General features: G+C 37.1%; 1 protein-coding gene across 1 annotated transcript; it reads right to left on the minus strand.

Annotated features, from left to right (window-relative positions):
* Positions 1-3,062: 3,062 nt before the first annotated feature.
* Positions 3,063-14,070, minus strand: smpdl3a (sphingomyelin phosphodiesterase acid like 3A). The gene is made up of 8 exons (XM_085432439.1): positions 13,372-14,070; positions 12,573-12,786; positions 9,282-9,426; positions 8,722-8,818; positions 8,049-8,212; positions 7,737-7,917; positions 6,000-6,124; positions 3,063-4,742 (listed from the first exon to the last, which is right to left on the minus strand). The coding sequence occupies exons 1-8, from the start codon at positions 13,457-13,459 to the stop codon at positions 4,428-4,430; spliced, it is 1,329 nt and encodes a 442-aa protein (XP_085288565.1). The 5' UTR covers positions 13,460-14,070; the 3' UTR covers positions 3,063-4,427.
* Between the last annotated feature and the right edge of the window lie 1,006 nt (positions 14,071-15,076).

Here is a 15,076-nt window from a genome sequence, read left to right on the forward strand (position 1 = left end):
AAACCTTTAAAGAGAACAGATTGAGACTTTTCTTAGTCTTACTGTTAATAAGATCAGTGCTACATCAGCATCAATCAATCAAAATACACTCACAATCATGAGGCCAATGTAGGCAGAGTATTTAGTTTTAAGTACAAGAATAGAGCATTTATAATAATAAAGTAATGCAAAAATTATTGTTTCAGCAGCTTCACTTGATATAGAAGAAGAATTGATGGAGTGACTGATAATACGGCATAACAGTTGTTGACAGACTTACTAAGTAGAACTGCATCTCAACAGGACTAATCACTTTTAGTCCAGACAGCTGGTTTACCAAAAAGGATTAAAGACCAGAAAGGAGGAGGTAGCCTGAGGTCTCCGTCCACCCCTGACCTTGGACTTGAGCTAAAAGGATGCTCAAATCTCAAAGCACTAAGGCAGCAAGGTCAAAACCAGGGCTCCATAGACAACTAAGAGACCAAGTGGTTTGCCCGATAAATATTGGACATTGTTATTTCATTAGGCTGCATAGTATGTAAGTATCATAATTACCATATTTAGGGTAAAACTAAAAGAAAAATATTGCTGGAAAAAATCATGTTAAATTACACAACACTATAAAAAATATTAATTTCTTCTATCTTGAGTGCACACTGTTAGGCTTGAAGTCCACTGAAGGCATGTAAAAAAGGGCTAATAGGTATCTTAATTATGTTTTCTTTACTATCCAATACCCCAAAATGATAGGTTTGGCACAGGCAGGTTACACATATTCATACATCTGTCCTTAGATCACTAGAGTTTGTGTTGTTCTTAACATTACTAGAAGACACTAAGAACAAACAATGTGGCTTCAACTGATTAGCAAAACTTCAATTAACTAGAAAATGTTGCTTAGATCTATTGTGCTGATTTACTCTCCTCCAGCAAAATCACCAACCACCAGAGTAATCTGCAGCAAGTATAATGCAACAGAACTAAATCTGCAACCATTAAAATCAAATGGGGGATCTCTGGTTGTAAAGAGAAAGACAGCATTTAAAACCCAAACATGTTAAAAGGGATTAAGTGATTTGGAAACCTGAAGGGTAATGGTGATCTGAACCATACACACATAAACCCAGAGAGATTCCAGCTCCCCAGGAGAGGGCAGTTGGATGGCTGTACTGTCCTGACAGTAATCCTCAGATTAACTGATTGTGGGCCTCCACCAGCCAGCCAACTGGAACTAAAGCAGAAATGTATGCAAACCTGAACATGTGGGTCAATCAGCCAAAGGGACAGCTAGCCAAACAGACAGTCATTTAAGAAGACAGACAGTCCACCAACCAGCCAACCAGCTTAGTTGCACCACTGTGTGTTTTCAGCTATTGAATCCCTCTTTCACTCTGTAGCCTCATTAGTTTTGCTTTCACAATCTCTATTTGGAAGATGCATGCTTATAAAGACAAATTGGTTTTTTTGTTTGATAATTGTGATTTTGCCACACAAAACCTTCATCTTACATATATGTTTGTGTTATTTCATAGCCAGATAGTAAAACACATGCAATGCTTAGTGTGTAACTTTGAAAAATAATATCTTTAAATATATACCTATGTATTTGATTTTATTTAAAGTGAAATGAATCAAATCAGTATTTTGTTTATAATCAGAAATTAGAAATAACCTACAAAGGAGAACAAAGGTTTTCAGCAGCCCTCATTCCTTTGCTCCAGTGGCTAATGCAAGTTAGTGTGGCAACAACAATTCTACTAATTAAAGCATTAATATGGCTACATGATTATCTTAAACAGCTGATCTTTACTTACAGATGCAGAGCAAAATGTGAAATCAGGCCTGATTTTAGACATCTAACAAAAAAAAAACCCAGTGAAAAAAAGTTTACTTCGACATCATTCAGCCTACTGTGAAATACCAACTCATTTTTTTGGTTTTAATGATATTATTGTTATTATTATTTTAGGACTCATTCCTGCTGTGCAGTATTTTTGTTTGGGAAAAATAAAAGCTGTTCCAATGACAGAAGTTGCCATTAAAAAAAGAAAACACAGCTTTCATATTGCAGTGTGTAGTACTCCCTTCACAAACTAGTAATTTGGCTCTTATGGGAACTATAATCAAAACTATGAGACTCAGACTACAGTCTGATGTACTTGGCTCCATGCTTTCTTGGTGTCTCCTATTTCTCTTCTTCCTCTTAGGGATCATTTTGATACCCAGTGGAGGGAATCTTATTTATTTATTGTTTGGCAATTTACACATTATGTAATTTGGTAAGTACAAAAGTGACTGAAAGAGTGAATTCACAGGACTGGGAGCTGTACTCATGTTGCCGTGGCAATGGAGTCCTCTACATCGCCATGCTCTCCACCAACTCTGTCTCCACGGTTACGTCCTGTCAGGCACTGAGTGGGGGGAGGCAGGGGTTGGTCAGGAATAATAATGGCAAAGAGGCACATGAGGGGGAAAGGTTTAACAATAACACAGAGTACACATTCACTGCCCAAGAATATTTTCTAAACTCCGGACAGAATATAAGAGAAATTATGAGGAGCTTAAAAAAGTTACTCAGGAGTTCAAAAATGTTACTGTGAAATAAGGTAACACAGAGTCATTGTTTTTATTGTATACAGACTGATTGTAGTCTACTCTCAAAGGCTCAATCTGAGCCAGGAAAAACCCAGATTGAAAAAAAAAGTGCTGTGAATCTTTAGCAGAGGTGTAATCAACATTGGAGGAGGGAGGAAAAGGGACAAAAGAGTTGGGAGGGTGGTGAGAAGAAGAGAGGGGCAAATGCTTGAAGTGGAGGCTGAGAAACAAGAGGAGTTTCTGGAAAGTTTGAACAAGAGAAGAATAAAATCATGGGCTAATGGTGGGAGGGAGTATGAAGGTCATCCGGGCTTAGCCGTCGTTCCTGCGCCCCTCCTGCAGAGATGAACTAGCCAGCACAAGTTTAAGTGTCACTTTCAAGTTAGCCACTCTTAAAAGTTGCAGCTCAGCTTCTTTTTTATTTCATTAACTGCAACAGCTAGTACTCTATTAACCTGCCTGTGAAAACAAGGACAATAGAGTCAATGGAACTTTTGAATAAAGGGTTTTATTTAATAGAAAAATAATCATTAAAAGGAAATCAAGATTTTCTCTTACATGTAACAAGACAAGTCATCTGGTGCTATTCCATTCTGAAGCAGCAGCTCAACATGCCATCATTCATGCGCATTTTACCCAGGGTAGATACATTTCTCTTACAGTACATTTTTACTGTACATGTTTTATAATTCGGTGTTCTTTTAAGGGTATTAAATTTAAAGCATGCGTTTCAATAGAAGAATAAACTCCTGGTTTATGCAACATTAAGGAATGGATAATGTGACAGGTTTAGTCTTGTATAGTCAGAATTTGTCAGACAATCAAAAAGTTTAACAAAATAAATTTAAAAAACCCCCAAAAAAACATAATTTTCAAACTTTTAAATCTTATGTTAATCTTGTGATTTTATTAATGAAAGTTGTGACTAAACTGAATGTCTTTAATGTTCCTGTATGGAGCAATTTGTATAGTTTATGCAATTAAAGTTTTTTTTGGTGACCTGGTACACTAACATATACATCAAAACCAGATTTGACTAATCAGTTGTAGCTAATAGAAGAATATAAACGTAAGCCAACAAAAGCTGGATTTACATCTCCATAAGACTACAGCTGAATCTTTTTCCTCATTTACAGCAGAGCTGTCCTTCTTTAGATCTAAAGGATTTCATTTAAATTTTCCTCTGAAATATTTCAAGTATGCATGATTAATCAACACAATAAACTCAAGTGATGGGTGACATTTGGCAGCATTTAATCCAAAGTTTGGCTGTAATCGATTAGTGCAAGGACTACATGGAATAAACTTGCATGATGGAGCTAGGAGCTACAATTAACGTCCTCCACCCTCTCAGAATAAACACACAGACGAGTTTGAGGGTTTTTTTTGTTCTTAGAGACTACAGACATGAGACACCAACAATTCAGTATCATCATTATGTATGAATGACTGTATTTTCTGTATTGTCAGTCATTTATCTACTATCACCTTTTGGTCCTGACCCCATCTGCATATGTTTGCAGATTTATACAATTAAATAGGTGAAAAAAATATCCCTAAAAAAAAGTTATCCCTGCATTTCTTTAGGGAAATATATAAATATATGTTAAGCAGCATAGGCATTATATGGTGCTTCCCTTTTTCTGACTTCATTCATCTAGTTTGCAAAATGTAATACTTCAGAATATTATTATCAAAATTCAATATTGATAAATCATTTAAAATATGCTATACTATGACTTTAATCAGTGCACTGAATTTCCCCTTTTTTTTTTTTTTTAAATATAATATGTCTGAAATCATAAAAACACTGAAGTCTTATTGGCTCCTGAGAAAAATCACTCAAAGACCCTTCATGTGGATGTCCGTTCATCTCCCGTTACACATCTGGAGTAGGACAGCTGGTCCAGAAAGAGCACAGAACACACCTGGCTGACCTTACATATTCCATCACAGATGATGCTGTCGTTGTAGCTGACCATGAAGTGGTTAAAATACTTATCAAAGCTTTTTGTCTGCGGCAGCATAAAACTCAGGCCCAGCTGGAGTAAACTTTGCGGCTGCAGGTCAGTCAGTCCAAAAGCCTCAGTCATGATATATTCAAGCGTCCAGTCTGATCTTTGTTTCTCATTGGCTTCCGTCAGATTCAAATAGTACTGCCAGATATCCTTCAGAGAGAAAGAGAAAGGCACCAAAAAAGGGAGCGAAAGAGAAGAAAGAAAAAAGTCTTTGAGTCTTTTTGAATGCCACAAACAGTTTTTTGTGTGCTGATTGACACCGTGATAAATCATTAAGAAGGACTTCGGCTTCTGTTTTTGAGCAATGAGATAAAAGTTAGAGTAGGTGTTGGAGCGCGGGACTTTTGTAGTTTGACCTAAATTTGTCATCTGCTTTCCAGCTTGAACAGTTTTCAGCTTTCTTTTGCATTCCTACACTCTTTCCTTTTAAGTTTTTATGCTTTAATTGTGAAACTCCCCGGGATTTCACTGGTCCCCAAAATAGCAAGTCCTTTTCCCAACTGTACCACTGATCTGTCCAACCTGTCACAGCCAATCTGTTAGTTTAAGAGATGTATTGCTCATGTAACAAATGATTTTACGATTGTTACCGCTGCCTTTAGGTGTTCAGTTGATGGTTTCCAGAATATCAGATGGACATTTTTGTTTTTTGCCTTTAATGGTTTACACCAGGGGTGTCGAACTCCAGGCCTCGAGGGCCGGTGTCCCGCAGGTTTTAGATATCACCATGTTTCAACACACCTGAATCAAATTATTAGTTCATTAACAGGCTTCTGGAGAACTTCAAGACATGTTGAGGTGATAATTTAGCCATTTAAATCAGCTGTGTTGGATCAAGGACACATCTAAAACATGCAGGACACCGGCCCTCGAGGCCTGGAGTTCGACACCTGTGGTTTACACTGTGACTTTTTTTAATTATATGAATGGGAAATGTTATTGCTACAATATGCAGTGACAGAATACTTTGTTTTTTCTGACTGCTGACGGCCTTTTCCTGTTCTTTGTTTTAAAACCTCCAAACGTCTTTGCACATTTATTTAATGACTAGAACGCCAATAAAAAAAATCTAAGGTCCAAGATGAACCTTGGTTGGTCTGCAAATAATGTATATTTATTGAATATATATCAGCAGCATTTCTGGCAGTTAAACTGATGGTGGCCCAACCCTTCTATAAGTTTTACCACATCCATCATTACTAAACATCACTAAACCACACTTTCATGGGTGACTAACTGCCATGATTTTGTAATAATGTGCACAACAATCTTTTATCACATAAAGATGTTTGCATACGTCTTTGCTCGTTTTATATTTAAACCATTTTAAAAACCAAGGCATTTGCTTAATCTGAACAATAATAAGATATTGAGTTATGAGCAGATAGTAGGACCAGAGCTCCTTACCAGCATAGTGTAATCCTTGTTGTTGTACAAGTACATGCGGAAAGATGGGTTATTGGAGTAGAGCTCCGCAAGATTTTTGATCGGTGTAACAGCCGGTGACACAAATAGAGAATTCACAGGTTGACCTACAGAAAAAGAGAAAAGAGAAAAACAAAATAAGAACATTTCGGTGATTCCTTTCCTTAATTAAGGAAGTTAGCAGATTGTCTGTCTTTTCACGTTTTATCTAGAGAGGAAGTTTGCTTGCTCACAACTGGTTTGCGATACATTTTTAACCCTGGGGCAACCTCAAAATCCCACCCTTTCGTGAACCTCGGGACCAAAAATGGTCCCGCCCCAAAAGTGCTCTAAAAATGTTATATATCAATATTTTTTTCTACTTTAAATTAGTCAATCTTTTAAAACTACTTCTGCTTAAAATATCCATGTCAAGTTTTAATTATATTTTCATTGTTTTAACCCTTTAAATCCCAGTTTTATTACATGAGCGCCCTGTTTTTTTAGCCCCAAAAAACAAAAAACTTGAATATTTTCCAAAAAAAACATTTGAGGTAATATTCAATTGTTATTATAATTAGGCCTTTAGATGGACTAAAGATTGGCACCAAGAGTCATTTCGATCGCCTTTTATTTTTTTTCCAGGAGCGCATTTCATAAAATGCACACTATCGACCACGCCCAAAAAGTGCAATAAAAATATTAAATATTAATTTTTTTTTCACTTTAAATTGGTCAGTCTTTTAAAACTACTTCTCCCTGAAATATTCATATAAAGTTTTAATTATATTTTCGTTGTTTTAACCCTTTAAATTACAAAAAAACTAAAAAAAAAACTAAAAAACTAAATATTTTCCCAAAAAAACATTTGAAGTAATATTTGATTGTTATTATAATTAGGCCTTTAGATGGACTAAAGATTGGCACAAACAGTCATTTCGATCGCCTTTTATTTTTTTTTTCAGGACCAGAAAATGGTCTCCAGGCGGCAAATGCTTCTCCTCTAGCCCGGAATCGGTGCATGCTCCCGGGTTGACTCGCGACGATGACCGGGGCATGTTGCGTCGGACCCCTTTTTCCAACACACACATCCGGTACCACGTCACAACAAATACGTCATTTCCTGTTGATTAAAAAAAAAAAATCCAACCTCAAACGGTCCTGGGGCCGAAAATTGTCCCGCCCGATCAGCGGGCGAAGCCGCTGCAGCACGCCGGAAAAGAGGCGTCATTTCCCGCAGGTCTCTTTAAGCAGCCCGCTGTTTTCCAGCCCCGGGTCAAATGTGGAGCAAGGGCACCACCCGGTGGACAAATAAAAAAATTACAATTCTAAGGCCTCTTCTCCAAAACAAAAACGAAACCTAAGCCATCACCCAGATGTTAACGGTATAAATCCTGCAGTGAAAAATAGCGTTTATAAAGGGTTTCAATGGGGCACAAATCGGCCACGAGGTTCGATAGTGGATGTATGCCTTTTATTCAGCCATTTAAGCTCATTTTAAAAACTCCGACTGAATTTCAAAATAAAATGGGAAAAAAATTCATGTTAGAAAGTTTGGCTATACTCCATTAAACACAGTGGAAATGGCGTGGAAACGTAAAACGCAAAGGCCACGAAATGGTCCCAGGTTGCCCCAGGGGTTAAAAATGACAAGTGCTTAAAAACAAAAAGGTGATACCGCACTTGGAAGAAACATATTAAACTCCATTATTAAAGAAACTGATTGATATTTCCTCACACCTTGTTTGTCCAGCAGCACCATGATGCTGTCTCTGTGAGTGTGTCCATAGAAATGTCCTGCAATCACATGACTGTACTTCCTAAAGATGGTGACCAGCCTCTCGTTATAGTTCTCTCTTATAGCTGTGATGTTTCTGGCAAAGGGCAGGAACCCGACTGGCACATGGCCTATGATGTACACCTACAGAGAAAAGTAAGGCATATTTAACCACAGATATATTTAACCATCCGGCATCTTTCATATAGATCAATATGATGATCACTATGGTGATTAATATGACAAAAAAATGTTTGCAGTAGAAACTTGTAAACCTTTTCGCGAGTCTCAGCAGCTTTCTCCAAAGTTTTTTCCAGCCACTCAAACTGCCCCGCAGGGTCTGTCATGTTCTGTGTGACATTATTGGGACTATAGTAAAGGATCGTATTGAGACTAACAACCCGCAAACCAGGCTTAGCAAGCTGTGAATAGAAACCACCTGCAAAAACAGAACAAGGAACAAAATGAAGGCTACACCTAACGTCATGCCACACACTGAGCTTTTGAAAAACATGCTTTATGCAGTTCCAGTTTTACAGAATCAACTGCACATGCTCACTGCACAGATTGTTTCACAAATCAAACAAAGGTTTGCTTGAGAGAAGTCCACTACATTCACATTTTCTGAGCAATTACCCAAAAAAGCTTGACTGATTCATCATCAAACCTTTACATACACCGTGTTGCACTTTAATTTAACTTCCTGAATTGCAACACTTGCTGGATCAAAGGGTATTCATCAGCACATGCCAAAGGTCAGTGGTTTTCTAACTTCCTCATTTCTTCATGTGGGAACTTTACAGTTCTCAGAAGTTTGGGCTGATATATACCCTGTACCTACCCATTTAGAAGTCAGGCTACATTAAATGTACAGCAGTAAGAGTTGAAGCTTTAAAATGCAGAGAAAAGTTTTGAATTTGTTGGTCTGACATGTGGTGACTGATGTACCTTGTGAGAGTGTTAGCAGAGCGTCATCATGCAGCCAGAGTTTCCAGAACTGGGCAGCAGCTTTGTAGATGGCATTAGTGGAGGTTGGCATCTGGTCCTAAGAACAATGATGAGCAATGATACATTGTTATTCCAAAAGTAGGTTATTAAAAATGTGAAATGCAACCTGACATCTCACATATAAGTCAGCTGGTATCACCCACTGTTATTACTGGGGCTATATGCATGTAATTCTTGTACCACAGTGTTTCTGTTAAATTAAATGGAGCCTTATTGTAAAATAAACCCTTGAAAACTGAAAATACTGATGGATGTTACCCAACCACATAAATGAGTTAAAGCATGCTCATAGTCTGTATAAGAAAACTTCCCTCATTTACTTCTGCAAAAAAAATGGGAGCATAAACTAAAATGCTTCATACAGCAACTCATTTTTAAGTTACACTTTCATTTTATCCCCAGAACCTGATGCATCAGACGAACATTAGTGGAGCAAAAATCATCACTGCTCTCCGTGTAAAGCTTGAGATACTGCTTGCTGTCTACTTGTATAAAGTCACCTGAGGCCAGTAGTCATGATTTCCAACTGCAGGGTAGACTGTCAGGTTGGGGAAGTGCTGTCTGATGGTCTGGGTCATGTTACTGATGACCTGGATGACTATGTCTGTAGAGAGCTCATCTGGAGGGACGTGAGGTGGGCTGTCACTGAAAGGGGAAAATAAAATCCAGTTATTTCACTTTATTTGCAGTGAAATGCAGACAAAGTAAAATAAGACATCTAGACACATGGTGATCCCAACATTTGGTTGCTTAAATTATCTGAATGAATGGTGATCAACCTTTGCTTTTTAACTTTTTTTAAAATGCTACTTAAAAAAAATACAGAGCAACTGAATGATCAGTCATGATAGCAGAATATTTAAAATGAGATCAGGTCATTGATTTCCTACTGATTTAGTCTTAATCTACTGTCTACTGACGTTATCTATTTCTAATCGTACAGTTTTCCTGACAGCAGTGACAAAACTATGATATTAGAACTCCTCAAAAAGGAAAAATTAAGGTGGAGAAAACAATTCAGTATTTGTCTGTTATTAAAAAACAACATGGCTTGTGTTGTTTTGGCTTATTACAATAAAATGCTTCAGTAATGAAGATTAAAATGTGAGAACAGTAACTGCAGTGAGTTAAAGTCACTGGGAGCAGCTCAGTCATCATTTCTTCAGCAGAAATCTGGAAAACCCACCAACTTCCTAACAGGACTAAATTCCCTCTACATAACATTGGAATATGTTCCAAGCATGCTTGGCTTGTCCAATATTGCAAACATGTTGTAAATTCCTCTGTACAATGGATTCCCCATTAAGTGAAATGGCAAACTTGTGCTGCAAAGCCCAATAACAACAGCATAAAGCACAAATCTGCTTGCACAGTAACTTAATCCTCCACCCCAGGGAGTCTTTTTAAGTTTTAAGTGCCAAGCCGTTCTCTTAAGCACGTTTAATAAGCCTATGAATTCCTGGCTTAGCTGATTAGCTGCAGATTATTAAAAAGGTGCATGAGTGCAATTCTGCTGACACGGACGCTTACAACTACGCTTACTTATCCTGTGTCACTATCGCAGTGTAGTGAACATTGGTTCACTCTAATTATTTTAACCTCTTATAAAGCATGCAGAGCTCCCTTTAATGCTACTTTTCACAGTGAGTAGATAACTTCTGCTCATCTCTCAGACCTGGAGCTTCAGTGCTTGACTGGGATTGCATGATTTTATTCAGTACTATTTCAGTAGGCACTCTGAAATAATTGCACTTATTTATTTATTCATGAGAAAATAAAATTGTAAGATTCAGCATTTTAGCTCAAGTGACAATCAAACTTCATTAAACATCTATTAAAAAGTAATTGCCATGTTTCTGTTTTCACACCCGGAAACGCTCCAATACCTTTTTTTTTTTTTTTTTTTTTTTTGCTCCAATATACCTGAATTAAAACAATTCTGCAAAGCGGGGAGGGCCAAAATTCCTCCTCTGTGATGTGAAAGGCTTATTGCCACTTATGACAAACATCTGACTGCAGTTCTTGCAGTAAAGGCATAACCAGTTATTAGGTCATCTTTGTTTCCCTTAATTAATGAAATCATCATTTAAAAAACTGCATTTTGTGTTTACTCAGGTTATTTGTGTCTAATGTGACAAATGCGCCAAAAATAAAATCAGGAAGAGGGCAAACACTTTTCACAGCACTCTATTCTGATCACGTGATGGATGAGGCCCATGTGGTGCTCACAAAAAAACCCACAAAAGGAAAACAAATTGTGGGTTTTTCTAATGAGATGTGAGCCAGATAACATCTCAGGAAGTGATACTTTTCCTGTTGAGTCGCATGAAGGCATCTATGGTTGGTGTATTTCTTACAGAAAAACTTTTGACAATGGAAATTCTGAACTAATCACAAACATAATGATGTCACCTCTTTAACTCTCCAAACCACTACTAGGTACTGGTGACAAGTCAAAGAAGATTAAAAAAATAAACTTAAACATTAAAATCTCTATTAATTCTGATGGTGTACAACTTAGCATGATGTGACTTTAGAGAAAAAAAAGGACAAACAGATCTCGGCAGAATGTTTATCAAACTTAGCCTCGAACACCTGTAGCAAGGTAGTTCTTGCTACAGGTTCATGTAACTGATATGAACAACCGATATGATTTTAATGATATCAATACTATTATCAATCCTATTTAATAGTTCTGATTCGTTTTAACTAATTTCTATATATATTTGGGACAGGAAAATCCCTGAGCATGGCTGAGTTGTGCAAAAGGGTTTACTGTCACAAATTTGTCACTGTTTTGCAATGTGTCATAAAAACATCTCAGGTTTGAGGAACAGGACTGATAATCGACTGTGTTGACTGGAACTAGTGGTTAAACTGGAAATGGTTCCTGTAGCCTCGAGCTCCTAACTATATAAGAGGTGAAGACTAACTTACTGTTAAGAACATGTAGTTCTAACATGACACCACCACCACTTTTTGTTGGGGTTTCCAAAGCTGTGGCTTTAAAAGAGATTGTTCACAAGCGGAGTGTTTTAAATGTATAATTACATGAAACTCAGTATCTGCGAGCACGCTGCAAACTGAATATATCAAGGTTGATACACTGGGTGATTTTGATGAATAAACAGACTGCAGTAACGCTCTAAAATTCACATTTTACAATTATAGAAAGATTTCTATATAAATATGATCAAATATATTTTTCCCTGAGTCTGAGTTTCCATAAAGAGAGTACTGTTGTCTTCATACTCTTAGATACTCTGAACTAAACTTACGGTAATGTTAAGTAGTAAAATGTTATAATCAGTCTTAATTTTATGTGTCAAGAACAGCTGAAGCTAAAAATGTCTTTAGTTTTGCAACTATTTGAAAATGAATCAAGATATGGGATGAACTGAAATCTTGAATTGGTAATGGCACTATATACACGAGCTGTTACAACATCTGAGAAAGAAAATATGGGCCATATAAAATTGTGATCTACCTCGAACGTCTCTGTTTTTACTATTACTAATATAACAGTAAAAAAATTCTTCTAACAAACATCCTCAATCTTTTAGCCCAAAAAGTACAGATCACATACTTTCACACAGAAGTACATGACTGTTGCTGCACTGTAGGATGGGGATGTGAAACCAATCCAAAAACACTTCTATGGTTTCTATAATCTGTAAATCACAAGTCTGAAAAAAAAGAATCTGTGTTAACCCACAATTTGCATGAAGGCAACACAGCAAAGCCTTTTAAAGCTAAAATAAAGACTCTCTCTCCCTCATCAGAGTACCAACCCAGTCCAAATGATGAAGTCCTCTGGCTGTGTGAGCGATGCCATGTTAGTGAAGGCGGACTCAATGAGGCGGAAAGGTGAGTCGCACAGGAAGTCTCCATACAGGCCGGGATTGGTGGCAGGAACTCCTTTGGAGGAATAACAAACCTTCTTGGGGTCTGGGGTCAGGTGGTAGGAGGGGTCCAGGTGGAGGTCTGTGATGTGCCAAAACCTCCCTGGACAGATGAAGTGATTGTGAATGACAAAAACAGAAATTAGAATGGAACCAAATTAAAAATCTGTTTGATTTTTAAAGTTATTTTATTTTATTTTTTTATGAAAATGTAAATGCAAAAAATAATTTAAACCACTTGATTTAATTGAGAAGAATAATAAGCCCATCCAATACTAGAATTACAGACTAGCATTTCTTTCCCTGTCAGCGTCAGTGACTATTTTATTTTGATTTGTGAGCTCAATGTATCTGAGGTCATAGTTACAAGGCTTATATATACTGTATATTAACTTAATAGCAGTCTTCAATTGTAAAGTTTTCACCAAATATATATAATATATAACTTTAACTGCAAATATTCACCCTAAATTCAAACCCACCATGTCTTGTGTCTAAATGAAAGATAAGAAAATTCCCACCTTTATATTTCATGTTTTCTATTTTGTTGCATGAATTCTATCAGAGAGAAAAAAGCTGTGCGTTGCACAGTTCAGAGGACTATAAGTTTTTGAGTCCCTGGAGAGTAACACAAGATATAAATAGTGCAAAGTCGCTAACGGTGGAGGTTTTCGGGGCTCTCGCTCACCTGTGCTCGCCAGGTAACGTCTTCCAGTCGGTGCCGCAGTAAGCGGAGCCGCGCTGTAACACAGCAGCAGAAAACACAAACGCAACATCTTCAGAGCGTTAAAACCGACGGCACCGGGAAACACATAGCTTATATACACAAGCTAGCTGTCAGATGTTACTGCCCCTATCCCGAAGTAAACAGGAAGCAAAGCGACTGAATGGTCACGTGACTTCCGTGTTTTAAGACGCAGGGGAAGGAACTTATGAAAATGAAAGTCAAGTTCCTGGAGGATTTGTGCTTGTATAGTTATGTAAGTACATTTACTCAGGGGCGAATCTAGAGAAATTTTCTTAGGGTGGCATGAGGGTGGCAAAGACATCAAATGGGGTGGCAAAATCAAAGCCTTTTTTTTTTTTCAAACACCTATGCAGGTGGTTACATGTGGTTAAAATAATTCAAATGCAGTAAGTATACACGTTTTTCATATAAATATAGTCTATAACTTAATTATTGTCTGTAGCTCACATAATTATACACTTTAGTTACACAAAACATGTGAGTTTTGATCTTATGTACTGTATAGCCTGTATATTAAATATGTAGCCCAATAAATATAAAATCCAGAAAGCTACACAACATGGGACGGTTCATTTACAAACACAAGTCTAAATTAAGTTTCCCACTGCTTTTTGTTAGAAAAAAATCATTGTTACATGCTTAAATTACACAAAATGTCATTCAAACAATTCACTGAATCAGTGTAATTGAATAAACATTAACCTCACATAATTAATATAAATAAATAAAATCTAGTTATACTTGTATGATTTACTCCCAGCATTGTGAGTTACAGGATATGGCTTTTTTGGATTTAAAGGTCAGTTATTCCAAAGTAACCACACAGCACTTCTTCACATTTCCCCTAAGTGATATCTGTTTTGCATACTTTTTTTTGTCTCTATCAAGTCCCATCAGGGATGTATCTATGAATAATCTCTAACTGTGGCTGCGTTTCCTGCTGAAGGTACAGTTTGCTTTCAGACGTTATTTCCTGATGCACCAGGTGGGGTTTAATCACAGTCGTAAACCGATCTAATACATTATGATAGAAATACTGATTTCTTTCATAGAAATGCTTTTACCACTAGAATTAGCTCTCTCTCTCTCTCTCTCTCTCTCTTTGCTCTGCATAGAGATGTTCCTGTGAACAGATTAAACAGAGACTATTTCTTTATTTTAAAGTATTTCAGTGAACACTGATTACCTTGATTTGCTGATTCATAGCAGGAGGAGAAGAACAATTGCTGGAAAGACTGACTGCTCTTCAATACCTAAAAGTACTTGGTAATTAAAACCACGAGAGCTAAGTGAATCAAATATGTGATCACATCTAAAGCATGGAGCAAAGTTGTCTGACAGATTAAGGTTATCATGGTCCTGGGTCTTCGATCCAGTGTTTTGAGTTTTTGCTGTGGACTAATGATTCATGGTTTTTAATTTAAGGAATAAGTTTGTTCAAGCTTCATATTATTTGTCTAGAGTTTTGTATTTCTAGTGCCTCTGAGGTTTGGTTATCTATATTTCTAGTTCTTTGTTTCTTGTTTGAGCATGTTAGTTCCCTTTCTGCCTCTCCAGTCGTGTCTGGTCTCGGGGGATGTTTGGTCTCCCTGTTTGTTTTGTCGAGTTTGTATGTCTTAGTCGTGGTTTCTTTGTTAGTCACTTC

The sequence above is a fragment of the Copadichromis virginalis genome, linkage group LG15 (assembly GCF_057382275.1).
Source record: "Copadichromis virginalis isolate Kocher_CV1m ecotype Utaka linkage group LG15, C_Virginalis_male_GT1.1, whole genome shotgun sequence".
In the NCBI taxonomy this organism is placed as follows: domain Eukaryota; kingdom Metazoa; phylum Chordata; class Actinopteri; order Cichliformes; family Cichlidae; genus Copadichromis; species Copadichromis virginalis.

Bases quoted from the DNA above. Each gene is read 5' to 3' on its own strand.
- smpdl3a (XM_085432439.1), bottom strand. From the start codon at position 13,459: ATGTTGCGTTTGTGTTTTCTGCTGCTGTGTTACAGCGCGGCTCCGCTT. The intron at 12,787-13,371 runs GTGAGCGAGAGC...TCATCTGTCCAG, and splicing joins ACGTTACCTGGCGAGCACAG to GGAGGTTTTGGCACATCACA. The intron at 7,918-8,048 runs GTTTACAAGTTT...TTTTCTCTGTAG, and splicing joins CTGCTGAGACTCGCGAAAAG to GTGTACATCATAGGCCATGT.